Below are 27,440 nucleotides of genomic sequence, written 5' to 3' on the forward strand. Positions count from 1 at the left end.
CTGTCACAAGTCAGGAATATGAAATTTATTTTCTATTCATTTCATGTATTGGAGCTTTTTGATTTTGCTACCTAATTCCGTTGTGTTTCTTCCTTGGTGTTAGGTATTTGTGTTATTTCACTGCTTTTAATCGATTTGAAACCATATGTAAAGTGACATGTGTGCAGTAAATCCGCCTCACGAAACCATGTAACTACTAGTAATTTATTATCGATGGTGTTTACAATCTTATCACATTTTTAAAATATGCTCAAAATAGCCATTGGTTTTCTCATCTGAATTGTTTTATATTCCAAATCGAGACCTATAATAGCTAAATATACGGTACGGATATTGTCACATTGTTGAAAGCGCTACAGTTGTCTATTATGGCTAGCATCCACTTTTGGTTTGAACTTTGGTAGACAGTTGTCGCACTGACAATCATACAACATCTCCTTATTCTTAAGAGAGCCTAGGAATATCTGCTTTTGATCCATCAAGGCCAAAACAAATAAAAAATAAACAACACAAACATATGATTATATTTTTTTTGGCGCCAAGAAGAAGAAATCTCCATCCATTAGAACATAATGACAACCATATATACCACGTATCTTTCTACGGACAAGTTTTCTAAAAAAAATGACATGATAAAGATTAGTCTATATATAGTAAAATACATATCATAAGATCATATGATTAAATTGAAATTAAATGCTTGGTCAACTTAATCAAACTAAAATTTACTGGAAAACTTATTCCAATCGATGGCAGATACCGCTGCAACGTCTGAATCAATAAAATATAATTAATATGATGGATGTCACACGTTGAGCAGGATCTGTTTACTCGTAAGAAATATCATATATCGTTCCGTTTTATGTTAATTACCTATTTTTACCCCTTGTTTCAGATGTCAATGTGGCGGAGTTTTTTTTTTAAATAAAGCATATTGCATATTGTATTGTAATTAGTTTTCTTATACGTTTTGTATGCTGTTCTATATCTTTTGCTGTTATGGAGTTTCTCCCCCGAATCTTATAACCAAAATAGTTATCAAAGATACCAGGATTATAATTTGATATGCCAGACTCGCTTTTCGTCTACATAAGACTCATCAATGACACTCATATCAAAATAGTCATAAAGCCGAGCAGGTATAATGTTGAAGAGCATTGAGGACCCAAAACTCCAAAAGTTGTGCCAAATACGACTAAGGTAATATATTACTCGGATAAGAACATCCCTAGTCTTTCGAAAAGATTTGTAGCAGGAAATTTATAAAAATGACCATATAATTGATATTTTGTTTAACACCGAATTGCTGACTACTGGGCTGGTGATACCCTCCGGGACAAAACTTCCACCAGCAGTGGCTTCAATATGTTTGGAATTCGTAAAATCTCCTTTCGACTTTTTTATTTTCACAGACGCAAAATGCAACTATTCACAAAAATATTACATGAAAGGATTTGTTTTTGTAATTGTTAGTTATCCTTAATATAAGTTATTTGATTAATGTAATAGGTTACATACCAACAAATCACAGAACGTCACATCCGGTTACAAATAAAAAAGGGTTAAAAAAATTGTGCCCTTGAATTTGACAGTTGTAGAAAAAATCATACATTTCATTGCAGGAAAATGTGCTGAGTCATAAACATATATCTTAGGTGTTCCAACGCACCACCATTTTTTTATTTGGTGTTTCTGTAGAATATTTTGGAAAGTTGAGGTTCCATGATTGATCAAGCTAGTACACAAGAAAAGAAAGGCGAATGTTTGATTAGAAAACTTCTAGTGAAGGTTTTTTTTCTATTATGCAATGATGTTTTATTTAAATTTTGTAAGTACTATTTAACAAAAACGACAACCAAAAAACACAATACACAAAATAATATTACGATGTGTATGATTTTTCGTCATGTAGTGTGGAGGCTTGGTACCGGGATTTGACATTATCGTGCAAATACACACATAGGATTTGGCACAACCGTTCTTTATTGTGCCTTAAGCATATCAGAAGGGTAGACATCATATTCAGTATTTCTTCCCGGCGGCCATCTTGAAATTAGAATTGAAATCAGTTTAAATGCGCGTACTTGATTCTGATTGATTCGATTTGATCTTTACAAAAGGTATACAGTTTTCTAAAAACAACATTCCTAAAAGGTTGTTCATACTAACCATTGGAAATTCGCACATATAGCGGTGTGCCCAACGACACGGATCATCATCCCAGCTCCAGTGATTACCTCTTAACTCAAATTCCACACAGTCGTCGTTATCTATTGTATCACCTGAAAATCAATGTGAAATAACATAATAACAACAAAAAAAAAAAATAATACAGAAGGCCTTTTATCAAATTACAAAATAAAAACTTCAAACACACCAAACGAATGAGAGACAATTTTTATAATTCCTGACTGGTTCAGGCATTATAGAAAATAATGATAAATAACGACTGAATAGAAGGTCATGATAAAAACAACTCAATAGAAAATCATTGATGAATCACGATTGCTTGGAAACTCATAAAAAGGAAATATATAAAAAAAGAAGATGTGGTATGGTGCAAATGAGACAACTCTTCACAAGAGACCAAATAAAAAAGAAATTATAGGTCACCGTCCGGCCTTTAACAATGAGCAAAGCCATTTCCGCATAGTCAAGTATCAAAGGCTCCCAAATGACAATGTCAAATGTACCAGGATTATAATTTAGTACGCCAGACACGCGTTTCGTCTACATAAGACTCATCAGTGACGCTCATATCGAAATAGTTATAAACCAAACAAATACAAAGTTGAAGAGTTAAATAATTCGAACTAGAAAACTAACGGCCTAATTTATGTACAAATGATGAACGACAAACAAATATGTAACACATAAACAAACGACAACAACTGAGTGACAGGCTCCTGACTTTGGACAGACACATACGTACAGAATATGGCGGCGCCACCTACGGATTTTTGGTAGAGTTCGTGTTTTCCGTCTTAGTCTATAATGTTGTGTTTATTTTGATGTTAGTTTTTTTGTTTTTGTTTCATGACATAGTCAATTTATAGTCGACTGATGAGTTTGAAGCCTCCTTTGGTATCTAGCCTCTTTCTCAAAACTCGACCAATATTACAGAATTTACTTACAGGAGTGTTCTAATTACATATAAACTGCACCAGTGTTTCAGTAGAGGGACGAGCAGGAGTGTACTAATTACATATAAACCGCTGAAGTGTTTCTGTAGAGGTACGAACAGGAGTGTTTTAATTAAATATAAACCATTCAAGTGTTTCAGTAAAGCTACGAATAGGAGTGTTTTAATTACATATAAACTGCACCAGTGTTTCAGAAGAGGGACGAGCAGGAGTGTTCTAATTGCATATAAACTGCACCAGTGTTTCAGTAGAGGGACGAGCAGGAGTCTTCTAATTACATATAAACAGCTGAAGTGTTTCTGTAGAGGTACGAACAGGAGTGTTCTAATTAAATATAAACCACTCAAGTGTTTCAGTAGAGCTACGAACAGGAGTGTTTTAATTACATATAAACTGCACCAGTGTTTCAGTAGAGGTACAAGCAGGAGCCTTCTACTTGCATATAAACTGCACCAGTGCTTCAGTAGAGGGACGAGCAGCAGTGTTCTAATTGCATATAAACTGCACCAGTGTTTCAGTAGATGGACGAGCAGGAGTGTTCTTATTGCATATAAGCTGCACCAGTGTTTCAGTAGAGGGACGAGCAGGAGTCTTCTAAATGCATGTGAACTGCAACAGTGTTTCAGTAGAGGGACGATCAGGAGTCTTCTAATTGCATATAAACTGCACCAGTGTTTTAGTAGAGGGACGAGCAGGAGTGTTCTAATTGCATATAAACTGCACCAGTGTTTCAGTAGAGGGACGAGCAGGAGTGTTCTAATTGCATATAAGTTGCTCCAGTGTTTCAGTAGAGGGACGAACAGGAGTGTTCCAATTGCATATAAACTGCACCAGTGTTTCAGTAGAGGGACGAACATGAGTGTTCTACTTGCATGTGAACTGCACCAGTGTTTTAGTAGAGGGACGAGCAGGAGTGTTCTAATTGCATATAAACTGCACCAGTGTTTCAGTAGAGGGACGAGCAGGAGTGTTCTAGTTGCATATAAGTTGCACCAGTGTTTCAGTAGAGGGACGAGCAGGAGTCTTCTAAATGCATATAAACTGCACCAGTGTTTCAGTAGAGGGACGAACAGGAGTGTTCTACTTGCATGTGAACTGCAACAGTGTTTCAGTAGAGGGACGATCAGGAGTCTTCTAATTGCATATAAACTGCACCAGTGTTTTAGTAGAGGGACGAGCAGGAGTGTTCTAATTGCATATATAACGGCACCAGTGTTTCAGTAGAGGAACGAGCAGGAGTCTTCTAAATGCATATAAACTGCACAAGTATACCAGTATAGGCACTGGCAGGATAGTTCTAATTACATATTATCTGCACCAGTGTTTCAGTAGAGGACCTCTTCATTAGCGATATCTTTGTAATCTTTGATCTTTAAATAACAAAATACTCGTCCAATCTGTTTTTCAGCGGTTTCGTCATTTTCCCGGTTGGGAATTTGAACTGAGTTTGAATTTGCACGATGGATGATGCATGTATGGTAGTACACGCAACCGGCCTGTTCATTGTTGACCATTCGATTCTCTCAGTGTTTGTTTGATTCCTATATATTTCGTGTTGCTCATGTAATTGCAAACTCGGTAAATATTCATAAAAAATCATGAAATTGATAATCAAAATGGGGAATATGTCAAAGAGACAACAACCCCACAAAAGAGCCCATTACAGTCATAATTTACTACCTAATAACTATCTTAAAAGGACACACTTACGTAATCCAAATGGGAGAGTATCCAATGTAAAAGCACCACCAGCATCGACAAATTAAAAGTTCTCGTCACTTGTGGGACTATAAAGACCTGTCCATATTTCTAGATTGCCTCCTTAAAAAGAATTGGTTTGGTATCAATGTCAATTTTTTTCTTTCTTTAAATGTTCGATTATGAGTGGTAATTTTATTTTGCTAGAGTTTATTTATTTTAATACAACAGTAAAAAGTAAAATCACCAAAAAAACTGAACTGCTTGGAAAACTCAAAAAGGAAAGTCCATTTTAAATTGACAAAATCAAAAGCTCAAACACATCAGACGAATGGAAAACAATTGTCATAATCCTGACTTGGTACAGATATATGTAAAAAAAAGGTGGATTGCATCTAGTTTGATAGCTAGCTTAACCTCTCACTTGTATGACAGTCGCATCAAATTCCATTATATTGACAACGATGCGGGAACAAAACAAACAGACAAAACAGTTAGAAATGTAAATGGATAAAAAATCCTTCGGTGAGTTATTATACACATTTAAATCAGTGTATAAGTTGTCTGCACTGAGAAGGGAGGGGGGTATGGTATGAGGGGTCTGCTCCCGAAATCCCGGGCTTAAAAACACGAAATCACGAGGTCCTGATTTTAAATAAATTTAAATCCCGACATCCCGAAATTCGGTGACTGGTTATGTCACATACTAACGATTGAAAAATTCTGCTTAAATATGGGTTCTGATGGAAGAAGACACTTCGCCTGTTGAATCAATAGGACTTGCTATGAGATTCGTTTGTAAATGGCTTTATTTAGTTGCACTGGTTTTTTTTTATCAGATAGGATTATATGCTTTTATTAGCGAAGTTATGGCTAAGTTATTTATTGAAATTTCGCATCCCCTTTGAAAACTTCGATACAGAGGTGATGTAGTTTAAATATAGGTTCTAGATTTACGAAAGTATGATTTGGGTGATGTGGATCGGGACGTTAACGTACTTATTTTTTTATTGAAGTAGTTCTATCAAAACTAGAATCAGAATTTTCAATCGGATGAAATGCAACACCGGCACATAATATTGTAAAGGGCGGGAATGTGGTCGGACGTTGTTATGGTAGAGCCGATTGTTAAAAAAAAACACGATCCTTTTCCGCGATGATTCATTTAACTTCAAACATACTAAGTAATTGCGCGTCCAATACTGAATTTTCCAGATTTTTGAGTTTTTTTAATCATACTGCAACATTTAAGGTGGTAGACCTAGGTTAAGGGAAATAACTCTTAAAATCATCAGTACGTTTGTGTCAGCCATTTTCATAAATATGTTCTAAGCTTCTAGGATACATAGATTATTTTCAATCTGTTTCAGGTAAATGCTTAAAATACATTAATAAAACTTGACTATTACAAACGCATCACTGAATTAAAGAGTTATCTCCCTGGACCAAGGTCTACCCCCTTAAAAAGACTGTCATTATCTTAGATATTCAACTTTAAGTAGTAGGATATCATACATTCAACGATATGAACTCAAACATATATCGTAATTAAATTGCATCTTCTATTAATTATTAAAGCTCCTTTGAAGTTCGTACAGTTTTCCTACTATTGTAAAGAAAAGGGTAACGAAATCTTTATCTGCTATATTATGGCATTTTTGCCCACTGCCAATAAAATAATATTTGTCTCGATACATTTTATTTAAAGAATAACGAATCAAAACGGATTCAGAACAATTTACACGCTAACTAAAAACAAGTAATAACCGATGTGTTTGTCAATGAATAGTCATTTTTCTTTAAATTACAACAATGCACTTAACTTGTTTGTTTGCTTTTTATCCTTGAATGTCTGTCCCTATTATTTTATTAACTGTGCATTTGCATACAGATATCACAGATCAAATTTATTCGTTCATAGTTTGTTAATGTACGTTTTTTGATTGAGTTAAGCCTGCCAATTGATATTTTATTGTGTGTTTTTCGATGTTGTGATGCTATGCTATTGTTTTAGAAATAGGGAGACGGTTTGGTACCATGAAAACGTTTAATGCCGCTGCAAATGTTTGCACCTGTCCTAAGTCAGGAATCTGATGTACAGTAGTTGTCGTTTGTTTATGTAATTCATACGTGTTTTTCGTCTCTCGTTTTGTATATAGAATAGACCGTTGGTTTTTCCGTTTGAATGTTTTAACACTTAGTCTAGTAATTTTGGGGCCCTTTATAGCCTTTTGTTCGGTGTGAGCAAAGGATCCGTGCTGAAGACCGTACATTGACTTATAATGGTTTACTTTTATAAATTTTTATTTAGATGGAGAGTTGTCCAATTGGCACTCACACCACATCTTCCTATATCTACTTAACATTGCACAATAACAAATTACTTAATAACTCATTCCTTACCGAAACCCGTCGTACTCTTAACAGCAATAGCTTCTGCTGCGGTATTTGGCTTCCATAGGTAGGCACCTTTCATCCTACATATATTCTAAAATTGCAAAACAAGAAACATATCTAATATCTGCATTTATATCATAATTCTAGTTAATATACCATTATACGTTATGTTTTTGTAGTAGTTCAGTGTTTGTGTTGTTAAGTTATATCCTTCTTATATTTGCTGTGTTTTGTTTTCGCTTAAAATAGTTATGACTAATGGCAACCGTCAACAATTGTTGATTTGATTTTACTTGATGCCTTCAAAATAGAAAAGCACGATAACGCAGCACGACGGGTGCAACATATCGAGCAGGATCCGCTTACCCTTTCGGAGTATCTTAGATCACCTCAAGTATTTGGTTGGGTTATCGAGCATTGTTTTTATTTTTAATATATAAAGTTTTATTTACTATTTATTGTCTATTTGTATTTTTTTCTAGCCATTGCTTTTATTCGATTTGTGAGTTTTTCTCTTAGACATGGAAGTATTTTAGACGCAGGTAGGTTAATGCTGTTGTGTGGTAATTAGTCAAATTTTGAGTAAAAAAAACGACGGAAATTGAATTTTGCCTTTTCTAGTAATGGATAGCAATGGAATGAAAAAATTAGAACAGTCTTGCGATACAGCATTGGAACTTTAATTTGCGGCTGTACTTTTGCGTGTTTATCGCGTAACTATGGTAACGGGGCATATGCAAACACATACTTGGGCCCACATCTTAAACAGCCTGGCGCACCCCGAAGACCTACACGAAACTCATAAAATAAAGTTGGGTTTTGTTCATTAAAGTCTCATCTTTCATATGCTTGCTGTTTCTTCGTTAAATTCGAACGGGTACGTTTATTATATACAAAAACAAACTGAAGTTGTACCAAAAAAGCAGTAAACATTGAAGTCTTTGAATATTTGCAATGCTTATCGCAAAGTTTTAAAATTAGAAACAGCAATATTATTGATTATCATCATCATTAGAAGGGGTGTGCAAAATTTTTAAAAGGTAATCGAACATTAACGGGGTGCGCCAATGCGTTTTTATACACGAATCACACAAAAATCCATGTTTGTACACAAATAAAACATTCAATTGATCAAGACTATTTGGATTATTTCCCCTGATGAAGTAAATACGCCACGTTTTTCAAAACAACGATTTTCTTTTATAAATGCTGATTTGTCATTAATTTTCTTGCAGATTGATGTTTATGACAAATGGTGTCGGGCATTCTGGATACCTTGCTATCCTGCATCCATGAAGACTCAAAATATTGACATGTTAATCGGGTATCTTGATTTGAGAAAAAGGGGGGTTTAGGTCTTTATAATTATTAAGAAAAACAGCATAAAAGTTCATGTACGAGGGTTCGATTCCCTCCCTAAGCTATATTAATGTTTTGATATGCTGGTGCAAAGTTGGCAGATTGCTTAGTGGCCACACATGAACTTTTATGATGTAATATTTAAAAATTATTTAAACTTTTATGATATAATATTATTTAGAAAGATTTCTGATATTTACAAGCTCTTTAGCTCAAAAAATATTCAAACAAATCAAGATATTCATTATTTATACACGTCTTTATAGAATTCTCCACCAAATCCACATGCAATGTCCATTGTTTTCTTTCATTCTATATACCCACCTTTTTAAATATGTTCTTTTTGTCCTACCTGTTGCTGTGTAAACCAAAACACCCTGCATGGTCCACTTGTAAATTCTCTCCATATACTGTAAATTCGGAAATTATTGCGAGGTTTTTGTTATTGCGAATAATGCGACTGAGTTGTAAAGGCAATAATTAAAACTTGCATTCTGTATTATTTCAACTGAATTAAGCAAGACTTTTCTCAAAATCGTAAAAATTAAAATCGCATTCAAGTGTAAAATGACAAAATCGCAATAATAAATGCACGCAATAATTTCTGAATTTACAGTAAGTTAGTGATTCACTTGTACTTTGCAATAGCAGATATTTGACATTTAGTATTGGAATCATATACCCTTCTGACAGTTTTTTTTTAATTTTCACTTCCAACACATCATGAATACACTCCTTGATAATTAAACCAAATATTTTCTGACATCTCACTAGGAGTTTTCATAATCTCAGTTACTCATTTGAGTAAATACTTCTACATAATAGAATCCTACTTCTACTATTCCATTTTCTGTTGTCAACATGCCAATACACAATAATAAAAGAAGATGTGTACCCAAGAAAATCCAATATCTTTTGAAGCTTTCTTTCCAAAAAAGTGTGACCAAGATTCCAACACTACCATATTGTTATCATGTCTTTGGTACTTTTTGTTTCAAATGATGTTTGCCAACTTCTAAGTTTTACTATCAAATGTCTTGTATGGAAAATTTAACAAAACATTTTTATTTATCATTTGCACAAGAAGAATGAAACTGCATGATTTTGAAATAAATACACAGACAAAGACTACCAATCTATCAATATAGACCCTTATACAATGTATAGTGTTCATGTTAAGTTCTGTTTAAGAGTTGTGTCAGTTCATGTTGCACTTCTTTTATGCTGCTCTTTTTTAAAGTTTTATCCTGCTCTTTTTTAAAGTTTTTTTTTAATAATTTTATTTTTTAATTTTGACCATCATTTTTGTTTCACAATTGTAATATAAGAGTCCTGAATGGTTCAAATTGTTTTTTTCCTCCTCCAAAATATGCTGTCAAATTGATGTTTCCTAGCCTCTAAATTCTTGTTTAACGAAATAAAATACATGAAGAATGCCATTGATCAGTTTTATTTTTATTTCTGTGAAAATGCACAACATTCTTTTTTTAAGATTCAATACATATATAAATATAATCTATAAACAAAAAAATAGCTGAAATCATCATGGAGGACACAACATATTTTAAAATTTGACACAATGTTTCAACAATCTTTTGACAAATAACCTGCAAACATGAATATGTGTAACTATGCAAAGGTGATCTTGGCTAGATCAACCAAAGACCCAGATAATCTGAAATGGTGGAACAATAAGCAAGTTGAAAATTCCAGAGAAAACTCAATTTATACAACCGTGCCTAACCACAGTCAAAACATAAATGTATTTCAAAGATATAACAATTATCATGTTATAATGAATAAATACCCCAAAATGTATATACCATTAGCCGAGTTCAAATCTAGAGTCCCTCGGGTGCAAATTTATCTTACAAAGACAAAATATTGGAAAAATTGTAACAAATCAGGCGAAAAAACTCTCTTCATAGAAAAATATAACCTGAAAAACTGGTGTAAACTCAGTGAAATTGAAAGAAAAGGCCATCAGCAAAAAGATTGCAATATTTGTAAATCCGATGCCTTCCACACGTCTCTGCATGCTGCCAGTGCACCACAAACAACAAATGATATCGACCAATTATGCACTCAACTTACAACAACAGTTTGCAACACTTCAAAAACTAACAATGATGGCAAAATGATTAAAGTAGTGAAAACAATTGTCCCGTACATAGAAAAGAAAACTGGAAGTAATTTTACAGACGTAATTTGCAAAAATTATAAACTAACACCAAAGTTGACTTCAGGAGAAAAAGAAAAAGAAATAAAATCTGTACTATCAAAACAAAAAGAAGAAATGTCCAACCTACTAAATGCAGATAATAAAGTTAGAAACTTTCTAGCATCAACAAAATCATATAGTGAATATGAAAGAGAAAGATTGGGAACATTTTTTATTAGCAAGTCCAAAGCAAAACAAAACCTAGCTAAAAGATTCAGAGAAGAGGCCAAAAAAATAAAAAAACAGAGAAAAAGTATAGGAAACATAAACAATTATGAATTCGACAAGAATAAGTTCATTAATGAAATCAAATCACTTCCTGCAAAATCAAACGTAAACTGGACCGAATTATCAAGAAAATATCAGGTCAAAAACGCTTATCATAAATTTCCACTCAATGGAGGTCAGGTTTTATACCAATTTGCAAAATCTGAAGGAGTTGAAGTTAAAAAATTTAATGAAACTAAAAGAATAAGCGGCAGGGATTACTTCAGGCGAGTTCGTAGGGCTAAACACATATTATGTAAACGTCTCTCAACACCAACACCAAGACCAGCCAAACAACTTAAGAAAGAAGTAAGGGAACTATTACAGACTGGCGACTTGGATATAGGTGTTGCAGTTGCTCCTAAAGTCTTTAAATCCAATAACATAACAACCACTGGTGAATTGGTAGAAAAGATTGTGACAGTTTATGGCAGAAAATTTCCCCTTCACCAGTTATGTCAGAAGCTGACAAATGAACAGTCTGAAATGGGTTTTTTCAGGGCGTCTGCCAACACCATCCATCGTCATTTGAAATTGTGGCATGACCATTCTGGCATCTTGAGTAGGCCATACTTTTTGATAATGGTTTCCTGTTTGTTCGATGAAAATATCTATCTTACAAATGAGGAATACACTGAAAAATACCCTGATCAAAAAGCTATTGATGTACAAAGCATTGTTGAAAAGCCAAAGCTCTACATATTTGGTCAGTCAAAGAGTAGCGATTCTGACCAGATGTCATACAGTACGACAAGGGTGGAGGACCTTAAAGATCTAAGCACTCCATCAATTGCTCCCGATGGTTTAAAGGTCTATGACATAGTCAGGATTTTCACTGGGGACAATCCTGCCCGACAATTTGAGTGTGGACAGCAAAGGGGAGGCAATTACCGATGTATCTGTGGCTTAGCTGCAGTGAACCACACAAATTTTGAAGCGGCTTTTATCCAGAAAACTCAATCTTTACAGCAACGTCTTGATCTTTTTAAAGCTGGTACTCTGTGGAAAACTTTCAACATGCAGAACAACATCAACCCCTTTGTAAATTTAACCAAGGAAACCCTTACTGATGAGCTAGATTACAGAAACCTTGATATTTACAACTTAAAAAAACCTGAACTGAAAACACTTCTTACAGAGACACTACATGGAATACAGAGACCACCTGCCTTGTTTTGTCCCAATTTTGACAATACATGTACCACCGAAAATTTAGAACAATATGAAATTTCCAACTGTGAGCCACTTCACGACATTGTGAATGTTGTTCAAAACTTGATAACTGAATTGCCATACCACCTTGATGACAACATTCAAAAAGAATACCTGAGGTTCTTTGAAGTTACTGTGGGTGACAAAAATGAATTGAAAGCCAGCAATGCACGCTTATACGCTATCAAGCTAGCTCACTTCACTAATATGAATTACGAAGATGGTCTTGTTAATGCTGACATCCTGACAATCTGCAACAGCCTTGTAGAAATCATTACCATTTGTTACAGTCGTTCAAATGAAAGGACACAAAAGCAGGTTTTAAGATTATATAACCAATGCTTTCTTTTTGCCATTTTGATCAAATATGTCATCATCAACCCTAAGAAACTTACAAAAGGAAAATTTTATGGCTCACACTTCCACAGCTTCACAGTTCATTTTCCTGAAATGTATCGACTATTTTGCTTAAGGTCCCTTCTTCCAGAAAACCAGGAAAGGACATTTGGAGATCTTAGATCTATCTCTGTCAGAACCAGTAACCGACAAGCCAAATATGTTGTTGATAACTGTGTCTTGAGATTTTTAGCAAAGCAGGACAGTGAAGACCAAATTGATTCTTTTGAACATCAGGATTCAGCCATCAGCCAGCAAGCTCGTTTGCTTCCTCCCAGAGGAAACTCCATCATTCCCGGTCAGTTAATTGCTTCCAGACACCGTCTAATACAAGCACACTGTCAAAGAATTTCTGATTTTCTTGAAGTTGGTATCAATGTATGGTGGAAGACATCAGAAGGTCATGTTGAATTTTTAGATGGCCCACATGAAAATCATTCACAAGACTGTGGACCTAATTTACATCATTTCAGCACATCTAATCTGAAAAAAGAGTATGCATATTTAGATGAAAAATGGAATAATATCATAGACAAAGTAACAACTAACAAGTTTACAGTACCTTGCATGAAAATAAAAATCTATGATGTCAACGGAAAAGTAACATCAGTGCTGAACACAAACCTGGACCTTGAAAAAAATTCAGGTAGGTGGCAATTTATTCAAATGTCTATATATAGTCTTCTTATTTATGAATGGTCAAACTACCAATTTTTACAACAACACAAATTAATAGTTGTTTTCTTTCCTATTAAGTATTCCAGATTGAAAATATGTAATGAATTAGAAAAAAACTCTCCTTGAAAGTTAAGAGCTGGAAAATGTATGATATGATCTTTCTTATTCCAATTCCAAATTCTACTTCCAAATTAGAGTGTTAACCCTATTTTCAGAAACTTGGGACATCCGTCTAATTCCTTCGTAAATTTTAAGGACGCCATCAAGAGTTGGTTGACCGATATGGAATAACCGTTTCGAAAATGATATCGGATACGTTCCTTACTTGTTTATTCTCTAGTTTTATATGTGGTGTTATGTGTACTGTTGTTTTTCTGTTTGTCTTTTTCATTTTTAGCCATGGTGTTGTCAGATTGTTTTAGATTTAAGAGTTTGACTGTCCCTTTCGTATCTTACTTCCCTCTTTTCTATGGACCCATTCTTGTTTTTATATAACAAGAGATGTGGTATGATTTCCAAAGGTCAAATAAAGAAAATTATACCAGATAGTTAGATATAAAGGCTTAAAAAAAACTTATGAAAAAATAAATATGATGCATATGAACAATGATGAACCAACAACAACTGAACTACAGACTGCTCACTATCACTGCTCACAGGCACATAAAGAATGTAGCTGGGCTTAAATATGTGTAAGAGATATAGCCTCCCATAAACTGACTTACCAGTTATGATGAAATTGCTTTCTTTACTTTTCCAGAAGATGACACAGGATCGAGTGATGGACACAGCATTGACCATGAATTTCCAAGGGAGATAAATTACACTGAAACAGAAGAGGACGCTATAAATTGTAAGTATACATTTCTTACTGCTTTGAATTAAAATAACACAATAATAAATTTATCTGTTTTCAAGACCAAAATTGGCAGCGCGTCATACCTACAATGGCTTCCATTTCTACGATTGTGAAAATAAACTGAAGTGATTTGGAAAATTTTGACGAAGTAGAATCCTGACCATTTGATTTAAAGAATAATATATAGTTTAAATAAAAAGTTGAATATGCAAAATTTTAAAGTTTGTTTCTAAAAAAATAAGTTTGCAAAGGTTCTGCAGAAGCCAGTGTCTCACCTACTTTTGCTGTAAACCCAAGATTCAACATAATTGAGGGAAAGAAAGAAAAAAATTCCTCTTGATATTATTTTTTCATTGTAAGAAGCTTCTGTTCAAGTTTGGTAAAATACAGGATAGTTTAAGAAAGTAATTAAAAAATCCTCTTCATTAAATCTTATTTTCAAATGCCATGTTAAATATATTCACCTGCAAGACTTCAATCTTCATTCTTTGTTTCAGTGGATGAAGCTCAAAGTGGACCTGAAGAAATAATAACAGAAAGACAGAATAGAAGATGCCCTGATATAAAGTTGAGCAATACACATGGTATTTATTTTTTTCCCAAATTAACTGTACTTTTGTAGTAGTCGCATATTTTTGCTACAAGTAAAAAAAAACACAAAAAAAACCTATTAGTCCAGTATAAATTTTTTTACTGAAAGAGTTATCTCCTCTTAAAAGACTCCTTTGAAAAGATAATTCTTAAAACAAACATAAATGATAAGCATTTAATTATTTGGCATAACATATAAAATTAATCACCAAGTTTTCTTTATATGATTTAGCCAACTTACCATTAAATTGCAAATTGGTCCCCAAATTTGCAGAGTTGGTACTGTGATTGGACAATCAAAGTTGGGGTATACCATAAATCTACCTTTATTAATTATAATGATTTGCAATATCAATTCCAAAAAATAATAATGTCCAGATTTCCAGAGCGTGTTTCTATGTTGTGTTTGAGTAGTTTTTTGGCGCATTGTTTTTCAATTTTCCTCATTGGGCTGTCAGTTTTATTATAACTTGCGAGTTTTGTCCTTATGGTGTTTTTTTTATCTTTCAATATTACAATATACATGTACCTTTGATAATAAATTTGCTTTCTTTACTTTTCCAGAAGATGACACAGGATCGAGTGATGGACACAGCATTGTACATAAATTTCCAAGGGAGATAAATTGCACTGAAACAGAAGAGGACGCTATAAATTGTATGTATACATTTCTTACTGTTTTGAATTAATATATATACAATAATACATTGATTTAAATTAGGTCTAAAAAATAAAAGACTTTTTTCTTAACAAAGTTTGATGTGAATAAGAGAAAATAAGACTGTGTCCATAGTACACCCACACATTATGTTCATGGACCTGAAGTTTGGGGTCATAACTTTAAAATGGCATTAAAATTAGAAAGATCATATGTCATGAAACAAGTGTACTAAGTTTTAAGATGATTGGATTTCAACTTCATTAAAAACTACATTCGACTAAAAAGTTAATACGAAGCGCGACATACAGATAGATGCTTTGCACGAAAAACATAATGCTCCAATGTGAAAAATGTTGATACATGTACAACTAGTTAAATGAAACATATTTAACAGGAGCATCTGCCCATTGATAGTCTTGTATAATTTTAACTTATTTTTCTTTCTTGCATATAATTTGGAGTTAAGTAAGAAGTTCATTATCAATGAATTAGTATATGTTTGTTTAATTCTTATTTTCAAATGCCATATAAAAAACATTCACCTGCAAGATTTTAATCTTCATTCTTTGTTACAGTGGATGAAGCTCAAAGTGGACCTGGAGAAATAATAACAGAAAGACAGAATAGTAGACAAGATAGATGCCCTGATATGAAGTTGAGCAATGCACATGGTATTTATTTTTTGTTTAATTAAGTTTACTTTTGAAATAGCCATATGACACTGAGCAGATGAAAGGGCTTCATTTTCAATTTTGCAAATTCGTTTAAACAGATATTCTTTTTATTTTGTCCGGATTACCATAGTGTTTTTTCTATGTTGTGTATTGTGAAGATTTGTTTTCCCATTGGGTTGTCTGTTGCTTTTTGGAGTTAAAAGTATACTTTTGATATTTTATATCTCTCTTTTAATATTTCAATATTACGATATACATGTACCTTTGATAATAAATTTTCTTTCTTAATTTTTCAGAAGATGACACAGGATCGAGTGATGGACACAGCATTGACCATGAATTTCCAAGGGAGATAAATTGCACTGAAACAGAAAAGGACGCTATAAATTGTAAGTATACATTTCAGCTGTTTAAATTAATGTAAAGGAACAGATATCTTGTAATAATAGAATTTTCAAATGACAATAAAAAAATAACCGTTTATTAAGAAGTCACAGAACCATGAGAATGAGGTAAAGGAAAAAGAACATACCTGATCAAGAAAATTTGAGTCTTCATACTTCAAACAGGTAACTGACATCTTTTTTCTTTTTAATTGCATATGGCATTGCCTTTAGGGCAGGAAAATAAGCTGAAAATATAAATGAGATCACTTTTATTTTAGATACCCAGCTGCAAGAAAAAAATAACATTCAGATTAAAGAAAAATATAAGATATTTGTACAGGACGAGAAATCAAGAAAAACTAGAAATTGTCGAGGTAACTGTAAATTGTTCATTATGGTAATAAAATGTAATTGCTGTTACATGTATGTTATTTGTGAATAAATAAATTTAATGTTTTTACAATTTTTTTGGCAATAAGCCCATTCTTACATCATGTACATAGTCATACCGCAACATATGTGAACGTATGTCAACAAGTAACTTATCATATGTTACCATAGTGTTGACCATAAAAAATAAAGCCTCTACAAATTTCATGAATAAAAAAAATTGTAACAGTTCAAAAGAACCAAGGTATTGCCATACTTTTGCCGATGCCAATGAAAATATGTAGAATTGCTATAACTTGCTTTTGCAACAAAAGTAGCAACCTCTACAAAAAAGTAAATAAAAAAAAATGATTTACTTTCTTCAAGAGGAATTTGGTTAAGTTTTTCAATCCAAATTAAACTGTTATATTGTAATGTTTAAGTTTTATGTTTTCAAACTGAAATATTGTTAACATCAACTTCTTTTGTATCAACAGGCAGCAAGAGAAAACTGATAAAATTAAATGTTGATGTATCTGACAAGGAGAATACTAGTTTACCAAGGAAAAGAACTTGTTTGACAGTTGAAAAAGTGAAAAGAAAATTATTTGTGGAGAATGAAACAGGTGAATTTTTAGGGAAATAACACAGTAAATCCATTTAAACCTTCATATGGAACCTTGAGGTACCATTTAAAGATATCCATCTAGACTAACAGTGCATGTATACTCCAATCAATGTCAAGAAACCATTTTTTGTTCTGTCCTTGCTTAAAATAAAATTGAGAAAGGAAATGGGGAATGTGTTAAAGTGACAACAAGCTGACAATAGAGCAGACATAAGATGAAGGTCACCAATGAGTCTTCAATGTAGTGAGAACCAGTTAAGTGATAATGGATGTCTTTCTAAACTGCGGCAGGGATTTACATGTTTGTGAGATCTCAACCCTTTCCCTATACCTCTGACCAATGTAGAAAGGTAAACCCATAACAATACACACTTAAGTCTATTATTCTTAAATGGTTTGGACAAAAACCCCTTAAATCAATCCCAATACTTCTTTTGAATATTGATTTCACAGAGAGCCGTACCCTTATTCACACATTGTCCTAAACATCAAAATTACTTGTTCTTCGCTCCTTTTTTCCTGAACAGTTAGGACGATAACCCCTAAATTAATCTCAACATTGTTGACCTTTTTCAAAGAGTCATACACTTATTAAGTTCTTGTCTAAATAGCGCATCAAAATAACAGTGATAAGATAATTATTTAACAACTACATGAATTTTGCTTTTATATAAAAATGTTTCCTATGTTATGCACATATTTACCAGAAGTTTTCTTTTGCAGCAAGACAACATGGGCTATCTATACAGAATGTGCAGAAATTACAAAATGTTAACAAGATGGAAAGAATGCTGTCTTATGTGCAGTCTGTAAGGTTGTCTAGAGGTAATTATTAAATCAATGAATACACTTAACTGTTACCATTACATTTATGATGGTTTTAAGGTTATATACCTTATTGATTCTCAAAATCAGTCTGATATAGTAGACAGACGACATATATAGCTTCTTCTGATAGACAATGTAAACAAGAACCTTTTGTTAATAAAATAATTGTACTTACAGCTAATTTCCTAATGCTTGTAGAGTAGGACTTTGGTTAGCTTGCTTATTCTACAATTGTAATTTGAATAACATTAAATCAAATTTAAATATAATATATATACATTTTTATGTTTAACTATGTCGGTCTTTATTGTTTGCATAATAACAATGCTTGAGCTTATGTTTATACAAACAGAGCAAGCAAGCCAACCAAACCTTTAGGCTACAAGCATTAGAAAATAAGCTGTAACGTTTAAATATTTATTCACTTGTTGTTTAAATAATAATCACCAACATTTCCTTTCAATGATAGGCATGATAGGTAACTATTTCTAGTTCCTTTTTTCACAAGATACCAAATTTCATCCCCCATTTTGTCAATCACCAACAAACATATCAAAAAATATTGTTTTCTTGAATAGAAAATAAGGGTTCTCTTAGAACCAAAGCCTTAAATTGATTTATGTCAAAAGTTTCACATCAATCCACAAAAGACCAATAACTCTGGAAATTACTTGATATTTGTTATCTTTCAGAAAAAAGAAGAATGACAGAACTGGACAAAATTAAAATGTTGCTAGGCGAAATATCTGATGTAAAGCTATACATTGAAGCAAAGGAAAAATGTGAGCGGTGTCCTGATAATACCTCAATACAGGCGAAAATGGAACAACACTATATTAAATTACAAACAGTGGTTAGCAAGAATCACAATGAGATCAGAGCCAAACTTGCTATATCTCCTAACAATAAATCCCTTCTGTTTAAAAAAAAATTAGCAGAAACACTGATGGACAAGTGGGGATATTTTTATTGATTTGATCTATTTAAAACATGATAAACTTATATTAAAAGCACTAGTATGAATTTGAGTGGACAATGAATTAATTATAGGAAAATCCAGAGACATGCAGGAATCAGACAGACCCAACTATCAGAACAGTTTTTTTTTTAATTGTATTTACATTGTGTTGTGCCAAGCTGACGTAATTTCGGACAAGGGTAAAACTATATGGCAAGGACAACTTCCTAGCGGGACCTTACAAACAAATATATGTCTGTCAATTATTAAGTGTATAGCAATTCCAAAATAATCTTTTTTTAAAAGCTACACATGTATTACAATGTATTAGAATGCCTTACTTTTTGGGGCAATGTTGGGACAGATCAAGAAAAAACATATACATGTAGTCCTTAAAAATACTGAAGTCAAGCTATCAGGATACTTCATGTTGATAACATAAGAACTTGAAGAAATTTTTGTCAAAATGTCTGTCTTTCTTTTATGATTGCACATGTCCTTTGTGTGAAAAAATTTGTGTATAGATTTATCTTTTGTGAACTGTACATGTGAATAAGTCTTTTTTATAACAGTAAGACGTGTATTCCTAATCAGAGTCAAAATTTGCATGATGGTGTTGATTAAAGCCAAACATACATGTAATTAAGTTAATGGAGTTTTTAACTTTCTTATATGGAAGCTGCCTGAAACTTAATCTTGCTTTATAAACGAACATGAAAATACATATTATTTTTGTATACATTGTATGTATTTCACCATAGTAAAATCAACATCAAGTATAGAGAAAATTTGCATTCTATATTGAAAGAATAGATTTTGTTTGACAATACAGTGTATTTGAAGAAATAAAAATTCACAGGCAGCTATTATATCCCAGATATAAGTCAGTTTGAAAGTGTAAGTGAGAATATCAAATTTATATCAAAATTTTAGCTTGCGTACAAAACAATGTATCTTTATGTCATTCGTTGTTTATGTGATGCTTAATAACTGATTACCAGTACTACATTTTGTAACTTTGGTCCATATGAAGTAAATAGAAATATGAAAAAATGTATGTCTGATTGCAGTGGCTCATATATTTTTTGGAACCCTAGAGACATATACATAACATTGCAACCATGATTGTTGGGTCTTGCTTAAATCATTGTGTCATTCTGTATGCTTATTTGCCATGCTAGTTGTTAGATCTATGGATTTATATTAGTAGTTAAATTGGTAAAAAAAATAAATCTTACTCCTTAATCTTTGGTTGGTTATAAATAAATAAACCCATGGAAACAACCTCTGATAAACAAATTTAATAATACTTTTAGAAATTAGGATGCTTACTATTTTGTTAGATTCCCACATCCCACTTACACTATGCATGTAAGCAATTCTCCTTATTTTGACATTTCTCGGGTCCCACTAGACCTCATTTAATAATACTTTTAGAAATTGGGATGCTTACTATTTTGTTAAGATTCCCACATCCCACTTATACTATGCATGTAAGAAATTCTCCTTATTTTGTCATTTCTCGGGTCCCACTAGAGCTCATTTTCCGTGTTCACAACACAATTATTTGTCTTTCACTTGTCAAGCTCACAAAAAAATTACAATCCTGTGTCACTATTAAACCCAAATGAGACCCACTATTTACACCATGGTACATGTATTTAATTTAATATGCAAAATTATAGCTTACTTTCAATAATTGAAGTCTTTCATGAGTATAAACAATTAATTTGAATAGCAGGTGTACGCTGCTCGACTTCCATACAGACAAGATATAATGTAAATACTGGGGTCTTTTCAACGTTAAATATTAAAAGCCTTACAAATACAAGAAATCCATGTGTATGTCATAGCATCATATAAGTCTAGATCTGCATGAAAGTTTTTTCCAATTAAAAACTTAAAGACAAGTATTCTGCATATTATACATTTTTGTTATGCGTCTATAAACAAAATTCTGTCAAAACATACTAATCTAGATAAGATGTTAATAGTTGGGGTATTGAAACTAAAGGTGCATACTGTCAAACTATCATTGTTTTAATATATAAAATGTACAAGTTATTCTTGTAAAAAAAACATAATTAAATTATACATGTCATTTGCATGTAGACATTTGTTCAGAAACTTTTTGGTTTTTTTTTCCATGGGAAAAAAGAGGGGGGGGGCATGGTTAGAATCTTGTTTCTAAGTACATGTATCAATTCTAAGCAAAATTATTGTAATTTGAGAATTGATGTTGTATATATAATAAATGTGTCAAAAACATCATGTACTTGTTCTCGTTTGATTCCTTTATATCTTTTCTACAAAATGTATATATAAATCAACATGGTAAATGCAACATATTAAAAAAATGAAAATGTGAATTATATAGCACTGTGTGGAACATTTGTATGATTGCCAATGACATGACTATCCATCAGAGAGGTAGATTTTAAATGTGTGAAGATAAAATTTTGGGTTGCTTCATGTACATGGAGTTTATTCCTCATCATATAAAATAACCCACCACCTTGAAAATTGTTGTTTTGTTATTTCTTCACTAGACTGGATGTCAGACTGCAGTTGTATGCAACTGAATGACAGAATGCGTTCCATTGGTGGATCCTGAAATTTTCATAAAGGGGGGGGGGGGGGGGGCTGACTGATCCAACTTAGGGGGCCAGCTCCAGTGAAACCCAATATAATCAGCCAAATATTTCTCATGAAAGATAGGGCCCTAACAACATATATATTTGAAACATTTACAAAGTCCTATAATTCAAAACGCCTTCACATCATATTTATAATAAAGTGTAATTTACTATCATGTTTTGGGTATTGCTGCACATGTATGAATTGCATGTACAGGTCTATGTTTTGACCTTTAAAGTAATGAAAATCTGGAAACAAAGTTATGAAAGCGATGGACAAATTAGAATCCACCAGATGATCTAATAAAATTCCACAGACTCAAACTACAAATAAGAGCGACAACATATAACAATGTTGCAACTAAGAATATTACAGACCAGCAAGTCCACAAGAACAAACATGCGGTCATAGTTCATTATCATATTAGCAAGACCGACCAGTTCAAAAACTCCATCTTTGTGGGCACTGTGAACAGTAGACAGGAACCATCTACAGGACTGCATCACTATAACCTAGGATTTAAATCATAACTCCACAGCAAGAGGGAATAGTTCAGTGGCGGATCCAGAAATGTTCATAAGTGGGGGCCCACTGACTGACTGACACAAAAGAGGGGGGGCCCAGTTTATGCACAGATAAACCCGTTACATAACAGACGAAAGGAATCTGTGCCATACCCAACCGTACTACAGAAGTGGGAAATAGATATTTATTTTTTTTCAATTTCATAGATGTCCAAATAATTAACGACGTCTGGCAAAGCTTTTTTATTTTTTTTCTAGGACGATGTCTGGCAAGGCTATTTAATTTTTTTGAAGGAAGGCATCAAGGCATCCCAGATAAAAAAAAAATAGCCTTGCCAGACATCATTAATTTGGACTAGTCTATTTCATCTGCTCATTGCATGAAAAAAACCTTATAACATGGAAAACAGCTGTATCATGTTAACCTTTAGAAACCAAATCAAGTCATGAGAATAGTTAAAAAAGAAGTATTTCATTAATTACTTGAAAAAAACAATTATTCTGAGACGATTGAAAATCGGAGCACATGGTTCATTTTATTTTAACACCCAACAGGTTCTGAAAACAAATATGGAACTTGCATTTTGAACCAGATGTAAATTAAACTAACTTCTGATAGAAATTGTTTATATTTACCAAGTTTTGTCAACAGTATGGGAGTTAAAAAAAAAGAATTAAGTTATTAAGGGGGACGTCTGCTTGGTTTTTTTTTCTCAGGAAATTAACCACGTGTGGCCAATTAACCAACAATATCGAGCCTTTATTTTGTCCCTTCTTGTATTTTACCTTCAATAATTACACTTCCCTACGTCGAAATCTTTCAAATCTTTCAAATATACTTCTCAAAGATCGTTTTGCAGTCTAAAAATTACATACAAGAGCACTTCTTCGTCAAATACTGAATTTTCTGCGAACAGGTGCTTCTCACAATTTGTTCCGGATGCAAGCTTCTAATTTACACCGATTTGCCAAATATGGTATTAGAGGGCGGAGCTAACTTCCGTGACTGATCGAAGAATATTTGATAACTATAGGGTTTTAAAACACAAATGAAGTTTATTTCTGTCATGCACGTCAATATAATAAAATTTGGCATCTTATTAGCCACAATTTAACACGAATGCGTTCGAGGGGAATCGTGTACAGATATTTTTTTCACCGAGAGAGACGAACGCCAGCCATTACGTAATAGAAAAAAGGGAAATAACTCGTGCTTTAACATTTTTTTACGATTTGGCGCTAACCATGTCATTAACCTACCTGCGGACTTTGTAAGTACCTCCATCAATTATCTTCGTGTAAATATGTGTAGGAATAGATTTTAAGATTTTTTAAATATAACATGCCAAAAATGAAAAGGACAAACAGACACACAATAGTACACACGACACAACATAGAAAACTAAAGAATAAACAAAACGAGGCCCACCAAAAACTAGGGGTGATCTCAGGTTCTCGGGAAGGGTGAGCAGATCCTGTTCCACATGTGGCACCCGTCGTGTATCAAATGAAGGTCTTTAAAACGGCAACAGATATGCCTCAATTAATAATTGATGCTTTGCAATTAATTGATTGTAAATATTTCGTGAACCATCTTTTATAATCTCAGATCAAACATACTCTGATAAGGTGTTGATGTTTATTCTTTTGTTGTTTTTTTGCGCTTTTGATTTTGCCATTTTACCACAGACTTTCCGTTTTGAATTTTCCTCGAAGTTCAGTTTTTTTGTAATTTTACTTATTATCTTATCTGATATCAGATAAAATATACTCACCAAAGCATTATTCCAGTTCTGCTTATTATCTCCACTGTAGAAGTAACAATTAGTACTAGCTGTTAAGTCATTTGAAATGATGTATCCTTCAGGGCAACTAGTTGGAACACATGGTGGTACTGCTGATATGACACAATATGAGTTGATCATAAATTTGAATACATGAAACTATTAATATGACACAATATGAGTTGATTATTAGTTGGAACACATGGTATTAGTATATATAAGATAAGTGCACAACATTTTAATTATTTGATTTAAATTGTAAACGTCGGACTATTGGACCGGTGAATACTTTCCAACTATTGGACCGCGGTGAAACTATTTTTCCACAAACGTCATCATATTTCGTGAAATTTCAAATGCAGCAACGGGATTGGCTAATTTAGAGAATGACGCAGGTGTTGCAACTTTGAGTTTAGCTCTTGTATTTATGTTTTTTTCATTGCAGAATATATGTTAGTTAACATTCCAAATGACTTCATTTAATGAAACAGACATCTGTAACAAACACTAAACACCAAATACAATGAAAGTCCCAACTATGGAATGGCTTCCGAAGCTACACAAAAACCTTACAAATATAGATTAATTTCATCTTCAAGCCATTGTTTCAGTACTAAATTGTCTATTCTACTTATAAGTACACTTGGTACAAACACCTGGTAATAAATTGTACAAAGAAGGCCTTTGAAAATAGTGGAATTAATTACTTTTGGAGTGTAAAAAAATCGTTGGAAGTATTTGAGAAATTGCATGCATATATTGGTGACTTTGAATCTGTTCAAACTTTTGATTTTACTACCCTATATACCACTTTGCCTCATATTGGTGTAAAGAAAAAATTCACATCCATAATTAATTGGGCATTTAAATGTCAGATTAGGAATACTTATGTTCAAATTCTTTTATATTTCATTTTAAGTAGCAACAAACAAAAGAACTATGTCAAGTGGATATGCTTTGAAACTACATGTATTTGTATCTGCGTTTTCGATATGTATATTAAGTAAAATATTTATTTTTAGACTTAATTAATAAAAATGATATGACTAAAGTTTATATATCGAAGTTTTTGTTCAAGAGTAGCTGAAAATGGTTAAAAATAAGAATTTCAGAAGCTGTCTAAAGTTTTCGAGATCCCTTTAACATAACTATTCAAATTGTCCATATTTTGAACAAGAGCAGATGATATTTTCAATTATTTTGATATAATTTATCCCAAAAGTTGTACAACATACTGTAAACATACTATTGGGAAAGAGCAGGTCGGCTGTTGTCTCGAGCCGTGAGATTGGTCATAAGAATCACATTACAAATCTGTCACGTAGGCAAAACTGCAGAAAAAGTAGGCAACAATAGGACTAGTTGCTAAATGATTCCATTTATTAACTTTTTCAAGATCACATCAAACAAATCGTGACGTGTTTAAATCGTTATTTTCAAAAATATGTTTATAACGTTACGGGCATTGATCTCTGAAACTTAGCCGAAATTAGAAATTAACTTCTTACAACTTAATTATATTCTTCTGGTGTATCCATCATGATGACTCCAATTTAATTAATTCTCAAGCAAGTGTATACATTATCGGCCATGTTTTTTTTCCATAAAAGTGAAAAAAATAGTGTATTATATCGCCATTGTTTGAGCACCTTAATAATTTTATTATATTTTGTTGTTAACATAATTTGACAAATGGTGTCAATTATGTACGTATTATTCAAAGACAATAATATATTGCTTTTTAAAGCATATTTACCTGACGAGAACGGGATATAGGTATTTAGTCGGATTTCAACATGTACTTGTGATTTGTTTACAAACCGGTATTGATGAAAATAAACAAACATATGTCGAAATGTTCAGGACTTTTAAATCTGTTTTTTGGTAAGACGATGCAACCATACGATTTTCATTGCGTTTTACACGTTGAGAAGAAAATAATCTTCAAATACTTTATTAAAATATTGTGTAAAAACGTTAATTATGAGCTTTGAAAGTCAAATTGCTCGAGCATTTTTCTGAGAAAGTTAAAAAAAATTTCAAAGAAATATTTTTTACAGTCGGTTAGCTTTCATCCGTCTTCACTATCCTATAGATTAACAACTTTTGGTTATATTTATAATTAAGAATCTTCATTTAAGGTGGAGCACTAATGCACAATTAATTAACTATACTGATGTTTCATTTGTACGCAAGAGTGACATTCCTTGAATTATGTGCTGATTCGAAAAAAAGTTATGCAAGTATTGTTTCCCTTTAACAAGTTCATTATTTTATAATTTAGTATAGGTTTCTGATACAATTTTGAATAATTACAAAATGTATCAATTCAGTATATTTTATTTTTTGTTATTGGTGTATCAAAAACATTGATGTACGAATATAATTTCATAAATTTGAAAAGTTTAAAATGATTACATACCAATATAAAGAACCGTTCATCATTTTTGAAAAAGACTATAAATGAAAGTCCACTTCATGATAGACATGATAGATTCATTGGTAAATTAGCCAGAGTTATCTAATAGTAATCACAGAAATGGAATAGCAAGCAATTTTTAATTGAAGCTTATTTAACGTTTAAACAATTTTCCCCTATAAACGAATGTTACTTTATACAAATATAAGGACTTTGTTAGCTAAATCTACACATTTTATTAGATATTATGAATTTTATTACAAAATGCTACTTTTTAAATTGTTTAATTTTATTTAACAAGATGATCTTTTGCCTATGTTTCATTTTTGAATAGAAGGGACAAGAACTATCGATCATGCTTTATGTGTCTACTTACATTTACAACATGGTCCTCCATTGCAACATCTTCCCTTTTTGATCCAATTTTTACCAAACGTATCATTGCAAGTATGACCTCTCTGTCCACATGTCCCATTTGAAGCAATACAATTTCGGGTAAGTCCTAAAGAGTAAAGTTTTTAATACAATGTGACATTATGAGCTCCATTCTCTGCATTATACAATAAGAACTTTTATTAGGAAAATAACCTGATTTAGTCATACTCTTAAAGTTAAATTCTTCATTGCAGTAATGAGTTTATAAAAAGTGAAATAGGTTCATATCAATTGGAAACCAAACCTCTCATGATAACCGAATTTTATTTTTAACGTGAGGTGAATGTTTCATATAATAGATTTTATTCAAAGAAAC

The 27,440-nt window shown here is 32.6% G+C and overlaps 1 protein-coding gene and 1 long non-coding RNA gene across 2 annotated transcripts; one reads left to right on the forward strand and one right to left on the reverse strand.

The window, feature by feature from the left end:
* Positions 1–531: 531 nt before the first annotated feature.
* LOC134684063 (uncharacterized) lies at positions 532–27,177 on the reverse strand. Its single transcript, XR_010101157.1, has 5 exons — positions 27,066–27,177; positions 7,245–7,329; positions 4,854–4,964; positions 2,170–2,282; positions 532–615 (listed from the first exon to the last, which is right to left on the reverse strand). It is a non-coding gene; the product is annotated as an uncharacterized LOC134684063 (long non-coding RNA).
* On the forward strand, positions 13,765–19,438 carry LOC134683175 (uncharacterized). Its single transcript, XM_063542293.1, has 9 exons — positions 13,765–14,224; positions 14,728–14,814; positions 15,386–15,478; positions 16,058–16,153; positions 16,453–16,545; positions 16,821–16,916; positions 17,409–17,537; positions 18,263–18,364; positions 19,060–19,438. The coding sequence occupies exons 4-9, from the start codon at positions 16,132–16,134 to the stop codon at positions 19,338–19,340; spliced, it is 723 nt and encodes a 240-aa protein (XP_063398363.1). The 5' UTR covers positions 13,765–14,224; positions 14,728–14,814; positions 15,386–15,478; positions 16,058–16,131; the 3' UTR covers positions 19,341–19,438.
* Positions 27,178–27,440: the final 263 nt, after the last annotated feature.

This window comes from Mytilus trossulus, chromosome 9 (genome assembly GCF_036588685.1).
Source record: "Mytilus trossulus isolate FHL-02 chromosome 9, PNRI_Mtr1.1.1.hap1, whole genome shotgun sequence".
In the NCBI taxonomy this organism is placed as follows: Eukaryota; Metazoa; Mollusca; class Bivalvia; order Mytilida; family Mytilidae; genus Mytilus; species Mytilus trossulus.